Source organism: Semicossyphus pulcher, unplaced genomic scaffold, assembly GCF_022749685.1.
Source record: "Semicossyphus pulcher isolate SPU_LCO1_2020_fin unplaced genomic scaffold, fSemPul1.0.p SCAF_3, whole genome shotgun sequence".
Taxonomy (NCBI): domain Eukaryota; kingdom Metazoa; phylum Chordata; class Actinopteri; order Labriformes; family Labridae; genus Semicossyphus; species Semicossyphus pulcher.
In genome coordinates, this window is record NW_027211704.1 from 590,755 (window position 1) to 616,998 (window position 26,244).

Here is a 26,244-nt window from a genome sequence, read left to right on the forward strand (position 1 = left end):
GTTTAGCTCGGGGATGCTGGCTCAGGTGGAGAGACGGAGACAGATGCTATTTTGGGTTTACTGCACTCATACATCCTCCAAACGCATGAGTTATTCACTCACTCGTGTCTCTGAGCTCCACCAGGATGAAAGGACAACAGAGAAGTTGTTTACTAGGGAGTGTGTACAAATAACTGCAGGGACATTTCATACTCATCCATGTCTCCCATGGCAACAGCGCTGATATTATTAATCTTTTGATGGATAAGTTGATCAGCAGAAAATGTTCACAAATCATGTAGATAATCAATTTACTGTTTAAGTAACAATACTGTGGATCAGTGTGCAGTGGTTAGCCCTGTTGCCTCCTGGTTCGAGTCCCGGTTCAGACGTAGTGGGCCTTTCTGTGTTAGTCTGCATGTTCTCCTCGTGCATGCGTGGGTTCCCTCCTGTCTCTGTGTGTCAGCCCTGTGATTGACAGGTGACCTGTCCAGGTGTAACCCCGCCTCTCGCTCAATAACAGCTGGGATAGGCTCCAGCCCCCCCGACCCTGTACAGGATAAGCGGTATCGTTGATGGGAGGATGGGGATGTATGTTTGAAGTGATGAAGACATTTTTACAGTATGTAAGCTTTGCTTGGTTCTCTTAGAACCTGGTGCTAATGAAGCTAACACCTTTAACAGTGGACGGGCCGGAGCAGATTAAAGATTATGATATCATCATAACACATAAACTTCTATTTTGTACAGATTAACAAACACATTAAACATTTAAGATGTGTAGTGTTGATTACTGAGCATTAGAGGTTCTTGTATCTCCTTGTTTCCAGTCTTTGTGCTAAGCTAAGCTAAGCTAACAGGCTGCTGGCTGTAGAATAAACAGAAGGTTCTATAAACTCGATCCCTTCTAAGAAAAAACAAATCTTTTTTTGTTGTGGTGTTTAATGCCAGGGAAGGTGAACATGCCCGACACCAGTCCCTGAGGGACGCCTCTTCACATCAGATGTCTTGAAAGCAGAAAATCTTCATTCCTGAGAAGCTGGGAGCGATGACATTTTGTGAAAGAAAAAACATGAATAGAAAAACTGAATATGTTTTGATGTCGTCATACTTGTCGTTGATTTTCCCAGATTAACCCAGATTTTCATTTTTAAAAGGATTCATCTTTAAAATCTGCTCTCAGCGTTATATCAGTGTTCTCTGAGACAGCCGCTGTAATCTCTCTCTCTCTCTCTCTGTCTGTTCTCCTCTGACTCAGATCATGGCACCGGCCCGGCTCCAGCATCTCCTGCCCTGTCCTAACCTGACCGGTGTCGACCATCAGCACGCTCCCAGCAGGGCTTGCTGAACAGCACTGTGTGGAGGATCATGCTGACTGGTACTTGGAGGCGTTCTGTGGGGTCCCAGCAGTCTGCTGCAGCTCCTGTGATGACCTCCAGGGGGATGACGGTGTGCGGGGTCCCCAGCGGCACGGTGGTCCTGGAGGCCCAGTATGACTACAACTACCGCGGGGCTGACGGACGGCAGGTCTGCATCAGGGAGGGCGAGCGGTTTGTTCTCCTGAAGAAGACCAACAGTGACTGGTGGCAGGTGAGGAAACAGTTTGAGCCACAGACTGGACATGGCCTTTTTAAGATTCTCACTGAAAGTTTCAATTAAAACTCAAGTGTAAGGCGAACATTACTTTACTCTGTACCTGTCCTGTTTTTAGCTCTAAGGCTGGAGACACTTCTTTTCACAGAGGATGTAAATCTTTCAAAGCTGGTTACTGACATGTTTCAAGGTTTTGGAAAAAGCAAAACAGGTTCTTAAAACAGAAACACAAGCAGGTCGTTGGTAAAGAGTTCCTGTTTGGAACTATTGCTGATTTTGAGCTCTATGGATCTACAGCAGTAGGATGGTGTGGGATAAACTCTGTGTGTATATTTAACATGTTTAAGTCAAGCGTTCACATATATTCGCATCAACGTGGCTCACCAACTGTTTTTGTGCTGTTTTGGAAAAGAGAGAAATATTAACATAATCTAGAGAAGTATTGAAAGTATGATCAACTCATCGCCCGGAGTCAGAATCAGAATCGGTCTTATTAGCCAGGTGTGCACCGAACAAGGAACCTGACTCCGGTTTAACTTCGCTCTCTATGTACACGAAACATTTAACATGAAACTAGAAACGACGAGCCCACCTCAGACAACAGCAAAGCACGAGAGAGCGCAGTGCCGAGGCTCCTGGCACGACGATCCTCAGACAAATAAAGAATACAAAACATTCATCCTTTTAATCCTTAACTGCGACGTACCGGTGCTCTTATTTACTCAGCAGCTGTATTGCTGCAACCTGGCAATGTGGGACATCTGGCAATCAAGTAAGCAACTTAACTGAGGGGACAACATGGCTGAATTCTTCTATCACACCTGTAAGGAAAAATGAATCCTGAATGTAATCCTGCTGAAAATGCAACAGTACTCCTGACGCTGTTCGATAACCACATATGAAGAGATAACATAACATCAGATCTTTCAGGTCACAATGAGCGTCTTTCTTTTCTCCTCTCGTGTGTAAACATCTGCTGTGTGAGAAAAACACTGACAGTCGACACAAGCATCGGTCACACCCGGCGACATGCCTGGTTTAAAACGTTTTAAAACATCGCCCATTAACTGTCATGGGAAAAAGTATGACCTCTGTATTTCTTAAAAGAAGTCGTGTGTTTTCTCACTGAATTTGTAGATGTCAGAAAAACTGCAGCGTAACACATTTCCGCCTCAGGCCTCAGCTGTGTTGTGTGTTGACGCGTGGTCAAGCTAAGCGGATTAATGTGGGGGGGAATAGCCAAGGCATATGTGAAAGTGTGTTTGTTCTCTGACAGGTGCGAAGGATCGGGGCAGCCAGTAAAACAAAGCCACTGTATGTCCCCGCCACGTATGTGACCGAGGTGCCCATCGCCCCGATGCCCTCGCCGCAGCGCCTGGTCATGTCCGCCTCGCTGAACTCCAACCTCAGGATCTTGCCGAGGGTGTCGCTCAGTCCCAGCCCGGCAGGGACCAACTACAGTAATCAGCAAGAAGGTAAAGTGAAGGAGAAGACAGAGAGTGTGTTTTCCTCTGTATTATACCATGGTCTGGGTGAATACTCCATTCTGTTCAATCGGACACCTATGAAGTAGTTCTGGTTAAACGGTTCACTGCTAGCTGCTCATCAGCCTGTATCTAAAAGGAGTAAACATGACACACTGTATGCAGCTTGTTATCTAACATCTAATTACAACGATTCAAACAACAATGATGAGAAACTTTGATCTACAGCACCAAGTAAAGTCCTTCAGTACTCATGAACACCACAGGGGGGCGCATGTAACACACAAACCACAAGTAATACACTGCCTCTCTGAACTTATTGATACTATTGATCACACAAGCGAACATCCCATTCGTTACTTCAGGCTATAGCCGACAGTCAACATGTCATTTGTTTTGGTGTTGATTTGAGGACAATGACGTGGCTAGCTAGCTAGCTAGTCTTATTGTTAAACATGTCAAATTGTACACCATGTTACTGACTTTCAATCTTGCTAGCACACTGTTAGCTTTCTGGCTAATAGCTTAGCTGAAGCACTCTATGAGCTGCGCCGCAGACGAGAAATATCTCCCGTTACCGAATCGTGGCTACGAGCCGTTATTTGTTGAACAGTTTTCACTGCTTAGTCTGAGATCATCGGCGGGGGAAGTGTTTAAGTATTAATCGAGCCTTCAGGCATCACAAAGCAAACTGTTACGGCTTGTTCAAAACTTAAATTGTTAAAAATGCCTGAAAACAAAGTTTTGGTCGTATTTTCTGTCTTTAGCATCTGACCATGGTATAAGCAGGATAATGTGCTTCGAGGTGTCCATACTCGGGAATTTATTGACACCTCGTCAGGTGTGATCCCTTATGTATAAGCACTATTTTATAACTGATTTGTGTAAAATGAGAATGTATTTGATCTCCCTCCATCAGTGAATAAACCCCTGTACCGCTCCATGGAAAACCTCAACTCCAACAGTGCCTTCCAGCAGCTGGAAAGCAACTCCGGCACAGGCGGAGGCCGCTTCCCCACACTGCCCCTCTCTGGATTCTGCTTTACCCCAAACTGTCCCAGCTCCTCGTCAGGACACCTCATGGTCCCCGGGTCAACCACTGCTTCAGCGACAGAATCGTCTCAAAGGAACCCCAGGGTGGTGCCCATGATCACTCGCAGCCAGAGCTCCAGCAACCTGCCCGAAAACCTGACGGAGAACACGTACGACGAGGTGGGAGGGGTACTCGGCAGTCGAGTCAACCACAGGGTGCCCAAGAAGTCCTGCAGCCAGTGGGACGTGGTGGGAGCGTCGGGCAAGAACAACCATCTGCAGGTAGGAAGAGGCGGGGCTTAAACCTCAGACTGATGTTACTCAAACATCTGCGTAACACAGCGGAGCCACTGTGATGTGTAGAAGGGGAAGTCCGGTTCCATATCTGTAAACTGTTGACCATTTTAATGAACTTTTAACTTTTAATGCTCCTTTATTAATGTCGATCAAGCAGGAATCTTTGTTTCCAAATCTTGCCAACAGAGCTGATGAGTACCAGTTAGCAGGTGTAGTGAGCGACTGTCTCTGGGACACATAAGACGACAGTTTCCTCTAAAACAGGAGGAATTATTTCATGTAAAAACCAGCAGGAACACATGATAGCAATAAATCAAAAGGCCACAGACTCAGGTGTATATTCATCTTTCCCTGATCCAATAGGAACAGAGAATGAATGAAAATAGGTCAAACAGATCCACCACATGGAGCTGTTTTAAAGGGAAGTGCAGGATCAAATTAATGTTTACTTCCTCACAATAACTACATCTCTAATCTGATGGATTTATAGGCCAACAGTTGTATAAACAGCTCTGTAGTTTTTAGCCTTGTGACTGAACCGGGTAAATAAACCAAAAACATTGTACATATATTATCTGACGGTTATTAAACTGAACGATTGAGTTCTTTTTCATTCCAGTTAGGAGGTTTTTACGGGCAGGGCAAAGTGTTTGTACTCATTGTGATTAAGACGAGAATAGACCGTGTGCGAGCTAACAGCGGCAGAGGCTGTGTTTGATCTACGTCTGTACTTGACCTGAATAATCCTCCCAAAGCAGCAATCAAGTTAGCATTGTAATGACGTCAGAGCCTCCCTGTATTACATCAGAGCGGATTAAACGATGCTGCTGTTAAGAGAAAAACTGAAGGTTATGCGTCTGTCAGCTGATGGAAAGCTCCCGCAGCCGAGTCTCCAAACCGTCTCTCTGAAAGGAGTTTGCTGAACCGGTTACTTCAGACTCTGGGTAGCTGTGAGCTCAGTGGAAATGACTGAGCTCCTTTTTCTCTCCCTCTCGATCGCTCGTCCTTCCTGTCTGCTTCTGTCTCTGTCCCTGTTTCTCTGTCTCTGAGGACCCTCTTTGTTCGAGCCTTTAATACCAGCGAGCAGGATTATTGCAGCCACATTCAGGTCAAAACTCCCTGATTGTGATTAGAATACACTCCGTCACCGTACATGTCAGCACGTTTATAAAGTGCAGCTTCACATGATTCATTTCCAGGGGGGACGATTCTGTTAGAATATAAAGAGATAAAACTGAACATGATGGCCATGAGTAGGTTGAACATCTCATACTAAAACCAGAGGCATTAATAAGCTGCTACAGCTCAGAGCTCTGTGCAGGTTCCTCCACACCTGATGTCTTGACACATCCTGGACGTCACACATGCAGCACTGTCTGGACATCTGGGAAGTGTGCTCCTGCATTTACCTTTTATCACCACAGAGAACGAAACTGACATCTTTGAGATTAAAACTCGAACCCGATTTTAAACTTTTAAAGGGTAGAGAGTGATGGAGGGAGGCTGTCGTGATCTGTTGCAGGTGTCTTGTATCAAGTTTGGAGATAAAATTGAAGTTGCATGTAACACCTGATGGTACCCGTCCAACCACACGAAACAAATGTTCATCAAACTTTCAAAGCGCGACGTATTTTACTGTGTTGTCACATCTTTTATGCTCCCAGTCAAATACAGCTCAGCATGAAAATGTGCTGTAAGCCTAAACGCAGAATGCATGCACACTCGCACATAAACACACTACACCTGCATCATCTCCTCCCTCCTGAACCGCCACATAGCTCTAGGACCATTTCCCTCATGTCATTGTGTGTCGAAGTCACAATGAGTGTGCAACCAGTGGTGAATAAGTATTTGTTCATAGCGCAGCTGGAAGAGGAAGTGTTTGTTACAGACGTCAGTACTGACCAGGACTCGACTGAGAACTAACCGATGAAATATCTGCTGATGAACAAACAGCTCTGGAGATATCAAACAGGTAAAGATGGAAACAAGCTCTATGTCTTCATAAAATATATATACTCAGATATTCTATACTTTGTAGCTGTTTAACACTTTACACAGCCATGGATATTCTGACTTGTCACTACAGGAAAGGCGTAACTAATAACGTTAGTGGTGGCTCCATTCCATGTCAGTGTGCAAGTTAGCCAAGCCAGTGAGCCAGTATACACACTATGACAGCTCTGACAGTGGTACATGTCAATGATGTGTAGAAGCCATCTTTAATGTTATTAGTTACACCTGTGTGCTGCAAGACACGTCTGTTTCTTCACCTACAGCTGCTGAAATAGTGTTCATAATGCAGCCAAAACACAAAATGCAAAATAAGTTTTGTTAAAAATTAGTTTTGACTTTGGATTTTGAATTTCTAAAGAAGCTAAAAACATTTAAATAATTCACATTTTTCTTGTGCAAAAAGTTTTCTTGTGCAGAAATCTGGCAGGAGATCCTTCAGACATCGATGCACGATCAAATATACATTCGCCCTCCAAAACAGTTACTCTGTGGACTTTAGTTATAAATGAAGATATTAGTTTTATAATATGCAAAATGTTTTGCAGAGCATATTTTATTTCCAACATGTATTTCCATTTCATGTCCAACATTAAGGATGTTTCTCATTTCAAACAAAGTTAAAGTAACGTTAAAACTTAAACTAAGACAAAATGTTTTAACGTCAACATTCTGCAGATGTTTTCAGGATGTTATCGAGGCCTGGGACGTCAGAACGCCTTTTATAAAACATGTGCTCGATGTGACATAAAAACAAAGGTAGAACATGCTGACTGCAACATCCTGAGGATCTTTGCAGGATGTTAGTTCGGCCTGAACTATCAGAACGTGATTTATAAAACGTTCCTGAAATGTGATCTGAACATTCTCACTGCAGCTTTCTGAAGATGTTTTCAGAGAACGTTCTCCTGCTATTAAAAGGAACATTCTGGGAACCAAATAAAAACATTACCAGAACATCGCACGTAGAATTCTCAGAACGTTCTTAGAACAGAACATTTCCAGCTGGAGGAGACTCTTGGTTTGTCTGTTTAACCGCTGAGGTGAGCGGCAGGAAGTCGTAGCACAGGAAGCCTCAGGTGAGCTCAGGACTCAGCGCTGCCTCCTGGAGAGAACTACAGTTACATCCTCTGTTACAATCAAATCAATCAATCAATCAAATTTTATTTGTATAGCACCAAATCATAACCAGAGTTATCTCGAGACACTTTACAGACAGAGCAGGTCTAGACCGACTCTTTGTTCTGTTATTTAAAGAGAGGCCCAACATGAATCACCATGAGCAGCACTTAGCAACATTCGGCACATTGGCAGAAAAACTTCCTTTAATAGGCAGAAACCTCGAGCAGAACCAGACTCATGTTGAACATCTGAAGAGACTGGATGGGCCGAACATGGGACAGAAGGAGATGCAGGATAGAGACAGGCAAAGTTACACATTCCTCTCACACATTCCTCTCACACACATACACACTTACACACATGCATGCATACACACCATTATCTGAGACCACTGTGTGTTATGTAACAGGGATCAACCCTGCTATCAGCTATCAGTTAGTGAATTATGTCTCTCTGTATTTCGTAGAAAGATGATCTCGTGCGTATCGTTGCTGTTTATTTCACTGGATTTGTATTTGTTATATATATATAAATATATATACATAAATATATATATATTATATTTGTCCTCTCTTGTAGTTGTAGCTTTATTCTCTCTCTCTTAGGGTGAGCACATGCGTTTCCATAAGCTCTGTCGAATCCAGAGCCTGACAGGTTATTCTACAGCGAGGGGGGGTTCTGTCTCTGCTTCACACACTGAGATGTTTCTGTTTAAGGCGCTCCTGCCTGCTACTTGTGGAACTCGTGTGTCCCTGTACTGAAAACACACACAATGCAGTATCTGTTGCCCAGTCTTTGTGTCGCTGTGGGCTCGACGCCTTTTTATATTTAATTGGAAATCAGCTGCTCCTCCGACACACAGGAAAAAAACATCAACTTTTTACAAAATGAGTTTTTAATGAAGTAGTCTTCAGTACGGACGGTCGGGACATCTGAGGCTGGGGCTGAGAACTACACACATAGATGTAAAATATCATATACATATAAATAGTCAAACATATAGGGGACATTGTCATTGTAATAAGGGAGCATGAAGAAGACTCACTTATGTTGTTGTATTGTCTGTGGCACGGAGGAGTCTTTGTAGGCAAAGGAAACACAGATGTGCTCGTTGGTGGGAAAAAGAAAACGTTGTAATATATACAGCCTCATGCTTTATGTTCTATCATCGCTGAACATACTTTAAGTCCATTAAGTCTTATTGTTTTGTGTTTTACTGTCATCTTTACATTTCATATGTAATTTGTATTACCTCCATGTCCTCCCCATGTCTTCCTCTTCTTCCCACAAGGTCCCGACAGAGTCCTACCTGTCCCAGCTGTCCTGGCAGGACTCCCCTCTGTACACTGAAATGCAGCCAGAGAAACGTCTGTCACAGCAGGAGCCGCCTAGCCCCGCCCCGGGTCAGCAGCCTGTTCAGGTCCTGGACCTGTGGGAGCAGTACTCGGACCCGTCCACAGGGAGAAGCTACTACGTCAACACCGTCACCAAGGAGAGGTCCTGGAAACCCCCCCGACGGGCCCGCACACAAACCACCAACAAGGTAGACCCCCGACATGGCCACCGTTCGTTCATTACTCTTTTTTTTCTCTTTCACTAAAATTGCTTTAAAATCAGCAAGGTTGGCAATTTTCAGAGCTGGATGAAAGCTTCTTCTGTCAAAGGAGAGGATATAAAAGGGTCAGGATGGAGAGCAAAAGAGCCTGCTCAGTAATATTCTGACTGTATCAGCACAAAAAACAAAAGAATAGCTTAAAGAGGGCACCTGGCACGCTTACTTTGCCTTTACTGTGACATTAGGTGATGCAGAGCGGGCTGCAGTGATCACAGGTTTCCACAGCTGGTAGCTAAAGTCTACTGTCTGTGGGGAGACTCGTCTGAGCGGTCGCCATCAGGTCACATTGAACTTTACACTTGCTGCATATTACATAGTAATTGATATGAACAGAAAACTTTAAAGTAATAGTTCAATGTTTCGCCTCCGAACTTTCACGTGTTTATTAAAAGCATATAAAGCTAGGAGACGGTTAGCTTAAGGTGGTAGACAGACAGCTAGCCTAGCTACTTCCAAAGGAAACTTAACCCACCTACCCGCGCCGCTAAAGCTAGCTAATTAACTCAAAATACCTAATTTGTTTAATTTTTCCAAAAATATAATTGTCTAACAATGACTTGCTGTTTTAAGGAGAGTTATGGAACTAAACACAACCAGCAGACACACCAGGAAATCACTCCTAAAACGATGCTAGGCTAATTGTTTCCCACTTTTCCCAGTTTAACCCAGTTTAACCCAGATTAACCCATATTAACCCTAAACCTAACCCAAGATAAGCTAACTTGCTGCTAGCATTAGCTGGATATTAACAGACGGATATGAAACAAATCAATCACCTCATTCCTTTCTAAAGAAGAAGAAGAGGTAGACAGTATTTTTGGAGAGTATTTGATGTTGCTCAGTAACTGACCAAAGACCGCTTTAGTTCTGGAGACAGAAGCTAACTTCATCTATAGGAATCTGTCAACTCAAACATATGAACAGCTTACACTAGCTTACCTTTGTGAAACTCATGTCAAGTCAAAGAAGTGTGGGTTCAACAGTATGATAGCTATGAGGATGTAGTTATTAGCTTGTAATGTATCTAAGCCTTTCCTGTGTGTTTCTGTCACAGGGCAGCACAGGACCTCAGACGTTACCCAGAGAAACCAACCATCTGTCGCTACCACTTTCTGAAGCCGGCAATGGCACCGTGCACAGGGTAAGACTGCTGTGCTCCACGTGTCTGTCAAATTCAGCCTCCCTGAGGACATTCTGCATCCCGAATCTGAGTGAGCTTACCCACACTGGTGGGCCTTACACGCTGGTAAGCACAGTTTACCTTGTGTGTGAGTTTGTGGGGTGATCAGGATGAGTTTTGTCTTCACTATAGTGGAAACAAACATTAGTGTTACACTTCAATCCTGATGGCACAGGACTGAAATGGAAACACTCTTGGCTCGGGTACCACTAATGCACATCAGAGAAAACTGCTCCCCTCTTCTTCTTCACCGCTGCAGTTTGAAGTACTCCAGATGACCTGTAATGTTTTTAGAGCAGTGTTGTAGTCTTCAACATCGATCTTAGTTTTCACACACTCACGGTTTAACTTGGTCTTGTCTAGGTCTCAGGGGGGGCTCTAAGGGGCTCACCTGCTGTATATGTGGCATGAGAGAGGTGAATGAAGAGGAATCTCAGTGTGTGTTTTATGGGTGTGTTTAGGTGTGCAGGTCTTTCAGATCAATTTTAAGCTTGCCGTGTTTGCATGTTCCACACATGTTATCAGGTCTGGGCCTCGTCGGGGCCTCGGTCTTGTTCCCTCTCATTGTGGGTCCTGTCTCGGCCTTGATACTCTCTTGTCTTGGTTTCGGTGAACTTGAATACAACACGTTTAAAGCAGTTTTAAATTCATAATTTAAAGTCCCATATTAGTAAAGTTGATGTTTCTATCTGACTGAATATTGAATGCACTTATCACATGAGTGAGTTTCTGTAGCTACACAGGAGGGTGGAGTTTCCCTCTGTAGTCACAAACACGACTCAGGTCTGCACATAGTTCAAGGCAATATTTGGCATCAATAGAAAATGTTTCAATTAATATATATTTTAGTCTTATTATGTTTCATTCATATTTTTGCCAGCATGTATATTCATTTAAAATCCACCCACACATTTGCTTTGCACTTATTCAGTGATCCTTGTGACAAGATGGTTTGTTCTGCTGAGATCTGAAAGAGTTCATGATACTGTCATTAGTCTAAGGTCATTACGTTTGTTCATTGATCAGAATAAATACAGACAGAGCAAGAAGACAAAACCACAGCCCTTCTCATTTATATCTAAAGATGAATTAATTGTCTTGGTTACCCAGAGTGCACACAGAGTCCAGGGCAGGGCTGTGCTCCAGATTAAAGCAGGAGGAAATGCTGAGCGAGGCCAAATTAAAAAGGGGATTATATCTTTTAAGTTTTCTGACTGACTCGCTGCCCTATTTACTTATTTATTACGCGCCTCCTGACGCACACTTCCTCCGAAATGTTGTTTTTGTCGGGCTAATCCCTGAAGGTTGCTCCTCCTGATCTGATGCCGATGAGACGGACTCTTTAAATCCAGAACATTACAAAACGTTTCTAAATTTAAACCGCTCGCTGAGACTGAAATCGTCAGCTGCCCTCACATATGTCGTCACAAACTTCCATTTACCTTTCTGTGGTGCTTATACGCTCCGAGGCAGGAAGTGCATCTGTTATCTCTGTATTTGGGGATTTATGAAGCAGAATTGATCCGTCCGCAGAATCAATGACGACATCTACGGCAGGAGGCGACGCGAGCTGCGTGATCCAGATTGTTTGAGATAAGCATTTTGCATCTCAAGGTTGCGTTGCCTCAGTGTTGCGTCAGTGTTTCAAATTTAATGTTGCTCATCAGAAAAAATACCCACATGATCAAAGCAGTGATCCCCTCATCCAGTCAGCCTGAGCTGCATTCTGCTGACCTACATGTGTCTCTTCTTATTCTGTGGAACACGTTTCACCCGACAGGAACCTCAGCTGTGATATATAATGCATACTGCACGCCGCATTTAATGACCCAGGTGTTAAAACCTGAGCGACCCATTTTACCTGTGAGCACACAGCGTCCTCCAGCCCCGAGTTCCATTTTTAAAATCCATTTTAAACCGTGCTGACCACTTCCTGTTCTTTGTGAGATCATGGTAGTTGTAGTTCTAGTACATTACCTGTAAAGTAAATTAACTACACACATTCAAGAAGAAAGTCTTTTACTTTTTGACTCAACATGTTGTTTATGGGGTGGCACGGTGGTCCAGTGGTTAGCGCTGTCGCCTCACAGCTCGACGGTTCCTGGTTTGAGTCCCGGTTCAGACGTAGTGGGCCTTTCTGTGTTAGTCTGCATGTTCTCCCAGTGCCTGTGTGGGTTCCCTCCGGGTACTCCGGCTTCCTCCCACAGTCCAAAGACATGCTCGTTAGGTTCACTGGTGACTCTGAATTACCCGTAGGTGTGAGCGTGAAAGGTTGTCTGTCTCTGTGTGTCAGCCCTGTGATTGACAGGTGACCTGTCCAGGTGTAACCAACGACAGCTGGGATAGGCTCCAGGCGACTCTGAACAGGATAAGCAGTATAGATGATGGATGTTGTGTATGTTTGACCGAGCTGAATTAAATGATGAGACAGTGGAAGTTAATGTTGTTGATTGATCGCTGAAGATCGTCTTTGAGCAGAGTGATCAACAGTTTCTGCTCCTGTCTTTGATCGTTAGTAAACTGAACATCGTCGGTTCTTGAACAATGTGACGCTAACTTTAAGTAATTACAAATATAACATGGTTGCTTGTTTAAACCTGCTCTTGATAACATAGGATGCATTTTCATTGTAAGTTTAAACCCACATGCACAGCCCCGTCTGATGGGCTCAGGTTCCCAGTCACAGATCAATCACACTCCAAATATATTCTTTTGATTAAACTTAATGATGAATAACAAACAGTCACTGTCATGAGGAGGACCCAGTATGCTGAATGGTGGATTTGTTTAGTCTGCATTTGAGTGGCAGAAGCTGGACGTGTTGTACCGTTATTACTTTCAGTCGCCTCTTTCCGCTTCTCGACACACTTGTTTCCACACACTCTAAATAGCAGCAGGTCTGACTGAGGTGTTAACTCTGACTCTTGTTGGTTGTAGGCGTGTCTTGTTGTAGCTGGTAGTTTTCATGGTTAATGTGAGATCAGATAAGATTATCCTAACAGCAGTCTGAAACCCTGTGCGCCTTTAATTTTTATATCACATGTAAAGTGTAACACATGAAGATGCTGCTGACATGCCGATGCATCTGAAATTAAAGTAACAGATAATAACTGTCCTTGTGAGTGATTTAATATTTGGTACATTTTAGTGAAAGTAAAGTATCAGAGCTGAATGAACACCGAGCCGCTGCAGCTGAAGTCAAGTCTCCTCTCTGTTGGTTCATGTGGCGTGTTTGCAAAGTTCTGCTGTGAGTATTCTGAGCTGCTTTACATGAGAATGATTGTAGCCGCTGATAAAGCAGCTAGCTTCCCTCTAGAATGGGGAAGTAAGTGCAGGCGGAGAGAGGAGGGAGAGATAAAGACTTCACATTTTCACACCTTTGACAAAAGGTGTCGTGACATGAAACGACAGACGGTCGACTCAAACGCGACAGAAAAGCGGCTCTCAGAAACGAGGCTTGACCCGGGCAGTATCTCAGGTGATTGTGAAGATGAGCACCTCTGCTGTAAGTTCATTTGGTTTCATACGCTTCATTTGTTGTTCTCATTTCATGGTACCGTTTGTGAAATCATTCTTCAGCTTTTCATTGTCAGCAGTCAAGCGTCTGACTCTCTCACAATGAGCTGATATAACCTCCTTTATGTGGACGTGTGTGACTCAGATCGTTAACTGTACATCAGCACGCTTGAGTCAAACAAATACTACGCTGTGTCTGTTTCGGTCTCACTGAGCAACGGCAACTGCCTGTCTGTCTGTCATTGACTTCAGCCTGATGCACGAGGCTGCATGTGTGTGTGTTTTGTGCCCCTGTGTTCTGTGCTGGTGAATCAAAGAGCATTTTTAGCTGGCACGATGTGAGCGGGCAGAGGAGTAGCTTCAGCATTAGCTGATCTCAACTGAAAACTTTCATCAGCATCCTGTGTTTACACGTGGGTGTGACATTGACCCACATCGCTGACATTTTGGGTCAAATTTCCTGTTGCACAAAATGTGACAAGACACAAGAGCTGACGGTGCCCAGAGAGTGACACAGCCTTTGATCTTTTCTCAAACTCAATTATACAGAAAATAGGTTAGAGCTGTATTTTAATTAAATGGAGATATACATAGTAACTGTTCATCTGTGTTTCCTGTCTTTCTCTTCCTGTCTTCTGTCTCTCCAGCTGTCCCCTGATTTCCTCTTTGGGAGCCACCAGAGGAATAATGACGGCAGCTGGGAGATGAGACAGGTGATGCTCTACCTGCTGCACTCTTTCACTGCCAGAGGGCAGCTGATGCCTTTTACTGCAACTGTATCCCTTTAGAAACACCCTCTATCTGTCTGTCTGTCTGCCTGCCTGCCTGCCTGCCTGCCTGTCTGTCTGCCTGTCTGTCTGTCTGTCTGCCTGTCTGTCTGTCTGCCATCGCCACACGTCACATGTAGTGTGTCTCTGTCTCTAACTACCCGTCTCTGACTTGAATCTTTCCCTCCTCGTCCTTCCTGTTTGCTCTCCTGACTGTGACGGCACCACTAAGTGTTTTATCAGCGCTTTAAGGCCTTTTGATGGAGGATATTTTCCTCATGAAAATCAATGAACCCGAGTCATTAGATTTGCAAAAACTGCATCTCCACTGTATTACTGTAGAATACATTAAAGCAATGCCAGCTATGCTCTTTAGATTCTCAGAGATCAGCGTTTATGCATATGAAGGTGGTGAAATAGCAACTCATGGTGTGAATAGAAAAGGCTGTTACCCAAGCAGTTCTTACTGCAACATGTTGCATCACAGTGGGGTGTGGGTGCGCTGGCTTTAAAGCCCCTTTAAAGGCCTCCTCTTAGCAAAGAGTGGGCTCTTAGTGCTAATCCTCCGTGCAAGAAAAGATGGCAAACATTTGGAGGGATATTTAGCCTGATTGTTGAAAGTAGGTTACAGGGATTGGGAAAGGTACTTAATTATGGCTGCTGCTGCATGAAAAGTCGTGTGAAGTTGTGCGTTTGTGTTTGATTATGCTCACTGGTGTATGTGAATGCAGGCGATTGTAAGCGTAAATATTTAGCATGTAATGTACAGATGCACAAACGTAAAGCATCGTATTTCTGCCTCACAGTGAAGCAACAACATTTGAACTTCCTAAAGAAAGTGCAGGTTTTTTTGTCTTCAGCTGAGTCACTCGTGCCGAGTGGCAGAAAGCCTCACTTCATGTTTTCACTTTGTGTCTGTAAATGGAGTTATGATGCAGCACTGCGGTTGCATGTTGTTTTCCCCAAAGGTAAAGTTCAGCTTAATTCATGGCACATCTGAGATAGCAGAAGTGTTCTCTGCCATTACATGATGTGAGATCTGCAGACACATTAGAGTCAGGAGCCCTGCAGAGAGGCTGACGCTGTGCTGTTGACCAAAGTGAGTGAAGTGACGTCCGACCCGCGTAAGGCTGATTTCCAAACCAGCGCTGGGTGCCCTCTCTTGCATCCATCAGACAAACAAAGCTTTCATCACAGCACCTGTAAATCAGAACGACAGAAACTGACGCAAAATGAAGGTAAAACATGAAGCAAACTTCCTCCTTTGAGATTTAATGAAACACTGAAAAAGCAGAATCCAAAGTGAACATTTGATCTCAAAGTTTTGGCACACATGCAGTCGTTCTTGTCTCGTGGAGTTTGCATGATTGTAGTTAAAGCAGTAAACTGATGTCACATTAACTGTGTTTCCTGCACGCTGACCTTTCTGGTGCTCCTGTTGCTTGTTTGTTGCACTCATTCAAGGTGGCTCCAGGAGAGAGCACCAGCTACATGCTAACATGTACACTTACTGTTCTATAAAGAAATGCAATAGACAAACACATCATCATAGTCAAACGGGATGTACAGATGTAACAGTACAGTAGGAGCGTGTTGCATTAATTTAACACGTCACAAAGAATTAATTTGTGATTGTTTGTCTGTTCCACCTTTCACCTCCGACCCAAACATTTGCACCTGACCTTTAACCCCTGTGAAGAGCATGCAGCGTGCCGTCTCCTCTGACACCCTGAGCACGACAGCACTCAGCCATGTCCATAACTCAGGTTCCCTGCATGACGCCAAGCAGCAGCTCAGCCAGTCCCAGTCTATGATCCTGCCTGAGAACGGCAAGGTACTCACCTCCAGGTGTCTGTGCTCTGTGTGTGCAGTTTGACAGACGTGCTAAGAGAAGAGAGACAGTGTTCCCACATATTCACACATATACTGAACACATGCAGGGAAATGAACACAGCTGATGTTGCTTGTTTCCTGTCTTTCAGCTGGTCCAGCAGTGCAGAGATTACGCGTGTAACGTGACAAACATCGTCGTGGAGCCTCCGTCTCCTGAGAGCTCCCCGGACAGCGAGGGCGGCACACCGGTGAGAAAACACCGATTTTTACTGCTGCTTCAGCTGCACATGAGTACAATGTTTTAATGTAGATTAATATAATAAATAAAGACAACTTTTAGCTGCGTATGGTTAACCTTAACCAGTCACACAACACTCTTTAAAACCACTTGAACCAGCATGCACACAGTTCACTTCACACCCAGCTCTGGAACCAGCTCTGGAACCAGCTCTGGAACCAGCTCTGGAACCAGCTCTGGAACCAGCTCTGGAACCAGCTCTGGCAGCATCGAGGGCCGGGTCCATCTGTGTCACTTGTGTTTATTATTGAAAGTCTTGACAAATAAACCACTCAGGGTGGGTATCTGCTCTCTCTTTCAAAGGCTCTCTGTCCCGTTTTCTCTGCACTTTGTTCTTCACTGTTTTTACATATTGTTCTAATTCATATTCATTCTGTTCCCTTGCACCTTAAACGGGGCCACACCGCAGTGGGAGGTTTAGAGCAGCTCCCCTCCTGCTATTTTTTCAATGATGCAACAGTCAAGTTAAATGAGTTCGCTCAGGATGCAAAATACTACACAGAGGAAGAATCCTCTGCTGTGCCTTACTGTTAACACGCAACCAACCTCCTAATATTCAAGCTACTCTGGCCTCCTCTGAGTGATCGATCATACTGCTGAGATGTTGCAGATGTGAATGTGAACTGCTTTTCATGTCCTCAGGAGCTGGAGAAAGCCGGCCTCTTGAACAAGACCAAGATTGCAGAAGGAGGTCGGAAACTGAGGTGAGGCTTCATCGGGCTGCTACGGAGGAGATTTCATTTGTTTCTACACATACACATAAATCCTGTATTTATAGTGTTTGGATGAATTAAGACGAGCACGATTTCTATTCCATGTTGAGTGAACGTGTGTTTGTTGGGCTGCAGGAAAAACTGGAGCCCTTCCTGGGTGGTGTTGGTCGGGAACAGTCTGGTTTTCTTCAAAGATCCTAAATCACAGACTCCTGCCAGCTGGGTAAGACGAATCATCACGTGAAGCAGACTTCTTGATTTGTAAATCCTCAGCCAACTCTCGAGTCAGTTTATGTGTAAAGAGTTTCAGCAGACCGTTTTTATTCCTTTGCACAAGCTGCTCTGTAGCTTTTAACTGACCCAGAAAGAGAGCACACAGCTGGATGGTTTCGTCTTGTATGTCGCACGGTGGTCGACTCCTAGCTAGAAGGTATCAGTCACAAAACAGGTCACACAAACCTTTCTCAGGTGTCGTGGTTTGAGCATATCAGGGGCCATGTCAGCCAGCTCAGTGTTGAGAACATAGAACATAACTTGTTCTGCTTCTCTTTGTGTGTTTTTGCCTCTTATTGAAACAGAGACCTGGAAACAGTCGGCCCGAGAGCAGCGTGGACTTAAGGGGAGCGAAGCTGCACTGGGCCAACGAGCTGTCCAGCAAGAAGAACGTCTTCAAGGTGAAAAAAGAAAAATCCTCAAACACACAGAAAGCCTACTGAGAGTTAAAGTTTAAAGTTCCTTTTAATTTGAGCTGATGTGCAGAGAGGAAGATACGCATGTGAAACCCAGAATGCTGTTTGTGTCTGAGGGTCTTTATCAGGGAGGGAAGTGAGAGAGTGGGAAACTTGTTTTACTCATTCAGCGAAGGAGAAGAGGAAGCACCAAAAATTAATTTCCAGTTAAATTTAGCAGAAAAAGTCTTCTAAGAAATGTCCGACAGCCTGTGGACGTGGGACAGAGACGTGTCAAACAAGAGACACGTACGTTCCCTCTCTGGGAACTTAACAAACATATTACAAACATATCGAGTTATATGTTCTTAAATGTGTTGTAGCTGAGGACGGTGACGGGAAACGAGTTCCTGCTGCAGTCGGAGACGGACTCTCTGATCAAAGAGTGGTACATCACCATCCAGAACGTCATCGACAGGCTGGTGAGACACAAAACACACACCACACACGCAGAGCCGTACTCCCTGCACCACTTCTCCATGTGTGGTAACATGGTGTCCCTCTGGATAGTGACAGTGTCACTACCTCGGTATATAACCTTCATGTCTTCCACATCCTTCGTCCACTTCCTGTTTGTTTTTAGTTTTCTACCTTTTTACCTTCTATTAGTTTCAGTTTCTTTTCTTTCAGGTTCAGATGTTCACATGTAACGTCCTTGAGTCCTGACGTTGTGGCCTCTGAATCCTGTGCATGCAAAATGGAATATATAAAAACACTTGACATTCTTAGATTTTTAAACGTCACGCTGTTCAGAAAACTATTTATTTCCCTCTGCCTCTCCTCCAGGACCGTGAGAACCCGTTAGACAACGTCCTCCTGTACTCTCTGAGGCGAGCGGGCAGCGTGGAGATGCTGGAGCACAGCGGAGACGAGGACGAGCGCAGAACATCGCGTGAGTCATCATCTTCACCCGCAAAGCCTCTCATCTCTTCACGTGAAACCCTCCCTCCCTCCACCTCACTTTACTTTCAGCTTCTCTCTCCATCATCATCACTCTTTGTTTCTAAACCTCCACACAGGCTTCTTACATCCCTCCATCCTCTCCTCCATCCTCTCCTCCATCCAGCCCACTTACATTTTCACTCGGCCCCCGTGGCAAATAATCCCTCCGTCCGTCCTGTCTCACCTGCGCCGCCGCCCGGCCCTCCCCCTCTTCATCCTCACCACCATCCCCTCTCATCTGCTCTGCTGCCCCCCCACGGCCGAACGCCCCGCACTGACCTCCTCCCCCTCTTCCTCCCTCTCTTCCCTCTCCTCCTCCTTTCCTCGCTCCGCAGTCCCTCGCTCGGCTTCCAACCTGGAGAACACAGAGAGGAAGAGAGTGAAGTCTCGGCTGAAGAAGCTGATCCTGAAGAGACCTCCTCTGCAGGCGCTGCAGGAGAAAGGGCTCATTAAAGGTCAGACTGCTGTTTGAAGTTTTACTCTCTGTCAGTGCAAGTATCCTTTATTCAGCAGCATGTGTGTCTGTGGTGAAGTACGTGGCCTCTTTTTCTAAGCTGTAAATATTACAGCATTGCACTTCTGCAGCTCAAACTACCCGGTGAACTTTGTCAGGAAGTTGAAGGTATTTTGCAGTTATGACAGCTGGCAGGAAATCTCGGCATTAATCCTGCAATGATGCCACATCCCCCTGTGACTGCGCGTCGCAATCCTCCTCTCCTGTTTAGTAAGAGCTCCTGCAGAATGATGACGACTTTCACCCCGCTCGTCTGCTGATTACAACACTTTCTTTTATGGATCTTTCTTGAAAGCTGAAATGATCCTTGGCTGAGTTTTTCCATATTCCAAACACAAGACATTTTAATAGATGAAGAATTAAAGTAAAAACCTGAAGAAATAAGAGACAGCCTGAATGTCGGGGCGAAGAGGGTCACCGTATCGTTTGAGTTATTAAGTAGAAAAACCTGTTTGGCCTTCAAAGTCAGCAGATTTCAACCAGACTAAGAACCAGCAACAAAGATCAAATCATAGTTTGTTGGACTCTGAGCCTCTCTGAGGAGTTGAACTCCTTCACTAACTTAACTTAAAACGCAGAACGCCATCCAGATCATCTTCATCCACTAGGGGGCGCTACTAGATGTTCTGCATGTCATTAGACCTGATGAAGCTGATTCGTTCTAACATCTGCAGGCTTTTAATGAAATAATGCCTCTGTTAATATTTTGCAGCTATATGAAAAGTTTGTTTGTCAGTGACCAAATTCATCGGAACGACAAAGACGTAATCGCGCTCTGAATGTCTCTGTTGTCCTTTCGTCTCTGCAGTCGCCTCAGCATTTTGAAAAGGCTCAAACTGTGATCGATCCATCCACAGAACGTTCCGGACCTCAGGCTCGTCTTCTTCTAGTTCACAGTTTTTGGAGTAGCTTTGTAAATACGTCTTTCACTTCCTGCATATCAGAGACATTTTTCTGCTCTTATTTCTCTCTTACAAACGTCACTTTGTTTGATTGTTGAAAATCTTTAAATATTAGAAAATGATTATTTTGCTCTTATGTTTTATACTTCTTGACGTAGGGGCGGCACGGTGGTGCAGTGGTTAGTGCTGCTGCCTCACAGCTACAAGGTTCCTGGTTTGAATCCCGGTTCAGACACAGTGGGCCTTTCTGTGTTAGTCTGCATGTTCTCTCCGTGCATGCGTGGGTTCCCTCCAAAGACATGCTCGTTAGCGTCATTGGTGACTCTAAACTGATGTGTCAGCCCTGTGATTGACAGCTGATCAGTCCAGGTGTAACCCCGCCTCTCGCCCAACGACAGCTGGGATTGGCTCCAGCCCGCCGTGACCCTGATCAGGATAAGCTGTATAGATGATGGATGTAGTTGTTTCATGACCGGACACATGGGGGCGACCATCTCACATTTGTACTGTAACATAGATGTGATGATGATGATGATGATGATGGTGATGATGATGATGATGATGATGATGAAGGCTTTGGGAACATACGAAGGTTTCTGTAATGTAACAGAGCTGGACTTTAACCCTTTCCACAGGCTTAAACAGGAGAGACCATCCTCTCTGGAGGAGCCGCTGCTGAACAGTTTATAGTTCTTTTGATTACTCTACAAGTTCATCTGAGTCCTTATCAAGATAACACAGCTGATCACACGGCAGTGTACTGGTAGGATACGCCGCAGTGAAGGCCTGAGCATGATGTTTTTCACCCTATAGCTGCACAGCAGCACATGGGCTGGATTGCATCATCAAGGCTGAGCTGACATATCTGCTGGGAACACGGTCGACCATGGAGGTTTTCTCCCATAGAGAACTGTAGATCAGCAGACCAACTCCAGCTCGTAGCTCTTACATCATGTGTTGGCACAGTTATCTTAGAACTAAAAACATAAAAGTGTGTTTGTGTCCGTGTTTCGTCACCCTTCAGATCAGGTGTTTGGATGTCATCTGGAGATGCTCTGCGAGAGAGAGAAGTGCACCGTCCCTCGCTTCGTCAGGCTTTGTACCGCGGCTGTGGAGAAGAGAGGTACAGTCGCCGATAATGTGATCACTGTTCATCTCTGTGACGTAAATAGTTTGTCAAACATGTGAGAAAAATGTTTTTGGAGCTAAACTTGAACTCAGAGAGACGACGTCCTGACAGCTGCCAGCGGAGATCTTAATGAGAGAAAATGGAGCTGTTTAGAAACAATGCTGCAAATACATTTTTAATACACACAGAAACAAATGGTTTGATGAATAAAGTATCTCTACAGAGGGTTTCAGATAAAGTAGCTTCAAGAAAAACAGAGATTAGTGAGTCAGATAATTCTCCTTGTGACAGGATTTAGTGGTTATTATGTTAAAGAGAAAATCTCAAAGATGTAAATAAATGTCTGTAAGTCTCTCTCTCTCTCTGAATGAGGTAACACATGGTGACTGAGCCTATGGCCCACTGATGAAAGCCTTTCATCTGCAGTATATAGTATTATTATGGGCTGGGTGTCTGTGGCGGCGCCCAGTTAGTGACGCGTTTTCCATCAGCCAGCAGTGGTTGGTCTGCCAGAGAGGGTAGGCGGAGCTAAGCGGCTGCTTTTCCGCTCTCTGCAAGTGTTGTGAGTAAACAGTAATCTACTATGGCTGAACAAACAAAGAAAAGATGGATGACTACAGATACAACTTCAACAAGAAGTGAAAATCCAAAGAAGAAGAAACAAACTCGACGCTCAGATGAAGCAAACAGTCTGAAAAGGAAAGCGACCGTCAGCCAGGAAAATCAAGAGTTACAACCGGAGCCGACCGTGGACGTCACACATGCAGCACTGTGTGGATATCTGGGAAGTGTGCTCCTGCAGTTACCGTTTATCACCACAGGTGGCGCCAAAGAGAACGAGACTGAGATCTTTGAGATTAGCACTTTAAACTCTCCAAAACCCAAAGACTTTATTTACTGTCAGATAACCAAAACCAGCAGCAGCTCCTCTTTAAGAATCTGAAACCAGCTAATTGTTGTAGCTTTACAATCATTATTCAATAACTGAAGCTGTGCATAAGAAGACCGAAGCCCTGATATGATGTTTATAACCAATGTGTCACAAGAGCTCGACTTCTTCCACAAACCGGTTTGGAAACATCACAAGCTCCTGCCGTAACAACGAAGGTGAAGATCATCAAGAGAGAGGCGAGACAACGTGAAGAGGAAGTTTGGGTTCATAGGGAGGTCATGTCGTCATGCAAAGTGATGTTTAAATGTGCTCCTGCTTCACTTTACTCATGTTTCCCTGTGCGTGATTATTTATTCATGTGCAGCCTCTGAGTCTCTGACACTCCCAGGAAACAATTTGACTTACACTTCTGAAATGTCACATAATGGAAAATGTGTTCATTTGGTTGATTGTAACCTCCTGAGTCAACAGATACTCGGTCACACATACGAGTAGTGGAGATGACCTGACCGCCTGTGTGTGCTGTGTTGCAGGACTGGAAACTGATGGTATCTACAGAGTGTCGGGAAACCTGGCGGTGATTCAGAAACTCCGCTTCATGGTGAACCACGGTGAGGATGGAGGGGAGGAGGAGAGGAGGAGAGGAGGAAAGGTCTTTGTGTCTCATACTGAAGAAATGAGAGGAAAATATTGTTGGCGGAGAAAGAGAGAAATCATAAAATGTTATCTCTTCCTTTTTCATTCACTTAAAATACTCCATGTAATGCTGTTTTTATCATTCGTATAGCACATGATATTGTTCATCCACACTCTCTGCATACCTGAAACCTGTCTCACCCCCTCTACCTGTTGAAGAAGTGGGTGATGAGGAAAGCCACCTGAGTAACTGTTGCTTTTTGCAGAGCGAGCGGTGACTACAGACGGCCGCTACATGTTCCCAGCGGAGTTGGTTCAAGGTAGATCCAGATGGACGAGGACAAAAAGCAGCCACTTTGCCCGCTTGTTGTGTGTTGTTCCTGTGTTGCATAATGTGAACACCTCAGTGAAAAACAAACCACCCACAGACCGAGCGACTCTCAGAGCGGAGCTGCAGCGCAGGCAGACGCTGCACTGAGCAGTTGAGCTACCATTTGCTTAATGTCCCTTTAGGCTTTTCTGCTTTAAGTTTTCTGATGTAATAACACGCAGCAGGTTGTACAGCGACTCTCGCGCGGTCCACGGCTGCCACCCAGTGGACGAAAGGGAGAATCAGCAGCTTGTGTTTGTGCTCTAATCCCACAGCAGCTTCTCACTGACTGATGCTTCTCATCACTGTTTGTATCATAAATATGAAACTTCTTTAAAGCAGTTTATTTGCTTCCTTTTGGTTCTCATGATCCAGTTTGAGAAGCATCGGTCAGGCCTGGATTGTGTGTGTGTGTGCTTGTGTGTGTCGTCTCACTTTCACAGACCGTTTCTATCTCCCTCCTGCAGCTACAAGCCTCCATGCTACGCCTCAGCACTGACATCAATGTTCTGTGACTGTAACATTTCCTTCTCTCTTTTAATGCTCTCTTTGGCCCTCTTTTTCTCATCGCCACGCCCTTTGTTCACTTCCTCTCTGACCCCCCCCCCTCACTGTCTCTCAGAAGAGAAGCTGAATCTGGACGAGAGTGATTGGGAGGACATTCATGTCATCACAGGAGCGCTGAAACTGTTCTTTCGTGAGCTTCCCGAGCCCCTGGTGCCCTTCGGCTTCTTCACCGACATCGTGGAGACGATCAGTGAGTGACCCGCTTCAGCCCTGTGCTTTATATAAACCACGCCTCCTCATGTGAGGTGCAACTTTAGTCACTGAAAGACTGAAATCATTAGTTATCTCCTTCTTCTTTTTTTCATGTTTAATTTCACCTTTATTGCCTTTTATTTGAATATTTATAAGTCCCTGATACGACATAAGGTCATGTTGTTGCAGTTACGCCCCTATAACATACACTTCTTATTTTACCTCTGATGTGCTTTTATTTTGAAAATCCGCCACACTGCTGTGGTTGTAATGATCCCACACCGGGACAGGCTTGGTCAGACAGAGTTCTCCCTCCCCCTGTGGCTCATTCTCTTCATTATAGAATATTTACAGCACTTTTTTTTTCCACCTCTAGAAACTGTTTCACAACAACGTTAAATATCGTGAAAGAAATATGGACACAACTAAATGATGCATCCCAAAAAGAGATTCCTCGGCGAGAGCAGAATAATTACACTCTGACAAACAGACTTTTACTGAGCAGCTGAAAGAAGTGATGCTGTGACTGTAAACAAAAAGTCCTCGCTTTACAAATCAGAACATTTTAGCCTCATTTTTTTAAAGCTTCCCGTCGTCCTCAACTCACATTCAAATGTTTTTAGTGGGCGGACGGACGGATAATAATTGAGAGTATAAGGCTGGTGTTATTCTATGTTTGTATGTATTCAAAGGGACACCAGAGCAGTGGTGCCCGTGAAGCTCAGACAGTAGAGCTGAGGCCTCTTACACAGAGGCCCTGCTGGGTCGACCAGTCTGATGTATGTCACCCTCATTCACTCGCTCCCATATATCACTCGGCACTGTCTTATCAAGTGAGGGCAAAAAGGCCAAAAAGAAAAGAAGAAAGACCAAAATAAAGTCATCTGTCACTGCTTCACATCTCTCCTCCTGTAGCGCTTCAGACGTTCCCACTGATAAAACAGGCCGGGGGGGGGGCTGCTTTGTCTCAGTCAGTAGAGCAGTCGCCTCGCGTACAGAGGCTCCAGTCCTCGACGCACCGATCGTAGGTTTGCCTCCCAGTCTGTCACCCCCCTCTCCACCCCCCCACATTTCCTGTCTCTCTTCAGCTGTCCTATCAATGAAGGCAAAAAGGCCATAAAATCATCTTAAAGGGGATGGCTCGTATTTTAGCTCTGCAATCAATTATTCTATCGTGTTTGAATCACGCTGGTAAAGTTTGTTTCCTTTTAAAACTTGTGCACATATTTTAATTATGTTTCGGAGCCTCTCCTTCCTCCTGAAACCAACAAGCCGTTTTACCGGTCAAAGGTCAGACCTTAGCCACGATAGGCTGACAGTGGAGTGACCGTGTAGCCCCTCCCCCAAGTGTGCGGCCGCACTGCACTGTCACACAAAGTTGTAGAAAACATGGCTGCTCTACGACGTTATTCGGCCTTACATGTACGAGCCAGAATCACCAGGCGGTATCAGAATGTTACGTTGAAATCTCGTCAACGACTCGACTACAAGCTCGTGCGAGAAGGCAGCCTGAGGTGAACGACGGTGAATGACGATTGGTCGATTTCAGCCAAAGGTTCGACGTAGAAACCTGCAGCTGTTCTGAACGGCCCGTTTCAGAGGCGACCTTTTTAAAAAACACAGAATTATGCAGCTTTCACTTTTTCACTGTGAACGATAAACAACCAAACATGTGAGAGACATGAAGAGAGGATCCACGTGAAGGAGAAGCAGAAACAAAGAGTATCTTTCAGTGCTTTTACTGTCGGTAAAAAAACAATCATTACTCAAGGAGTAACAAGTGGTGCTTTTTGGGGGACTATTTTCAGCTGTGGATGAATACAGAATAGTTGCTTTAGTGAGTTTTTACAGCGTCATGACCGCGCTGCTCTGCTGCTAAATGTTTTGATTGGTTATTTGGTCCATTACACTGAAGAGTAAACCGGACCAG

General features: G+C 44.7%; 1 protein-coding gene across 5 annotated transcripts in view; it reads left to right on the top strand.

Annotated features, from left to right (window-relative positions):
- arhgap9 (Rho GTPase activating protein 9) overlaps positions 1–26,244 on the top strand; it is a 44,599-nt gene that overhangs the window by 14,156 nt on the left and 4,199 nt on the right. For 2 of the 5 annotated variants that reach the window (XM_069677813.1, XM_069677814.1), the window contains 18 exons: positions 1,238–1,569; positions 2,849–3,047; positions 3,976–4,370; positions 8,812–9,063; positions 10,190–10,276; positions 14,479–14,544; positions 16,298–16,432; positions 16,581–16,679; positions 17,372–17,433; positions 17,578–17,665; positions 18,021–18,116; positions 18,494–18,592; positions 18,957–19,062; positions 19,448–19,567; positions 21,553–21,651; positions 23,083–23,160; positions 23,452–23,505; positions 24,178–24,312. In XM_069677813.1, the coding sequence (XP_069533914.1) occupies positions 1,348–1,569; positions 2,849–3,047; positions 3,976–4,370; positions 8,812–9,063; positions 10,190–10,276; positions 14,479–14,544; positions 16,298–16,432; positions 16,581–16,679; positions 17,372–17,433; positions 17,578–17,665; positions 18,021–18,116; positions 18,494–18,592; positions 18,957–19,062; positions 19,448–19,567; positions 21,553–21,651; positions 23,083–23,160; positions 23,452–23,505; positions 24,178–24,312 (2,392 nt within the window). In that variant the 5' untranslated portion in view covers positions 1,238–1,347. The remainder of the gene's footprint in view (positions 1–1,237; positions 1,570–2,848; positions 3,048–3,975; positions 4,371–8,811; positions 9,064–10,189; positions 10,277–14,478; positions 14,545–16,297; positions 16,433–16,580; positions 16,680–17,371; positions 17,434–17,577; positions 17,666–18,020; positions 18,117–18,493; positions 18,593–18,956; positions 19,063–19,447; positions 19,568–21,552; positions 21,652–23,082; positions 23,161–23,451; positions 23,506–24,177; positions 24,313–26,244) is intronic. The other 3 variants (XM_069677815.1, XM_069677816.1, XM_069677817.1) reach the window with 3 other exon arrangements.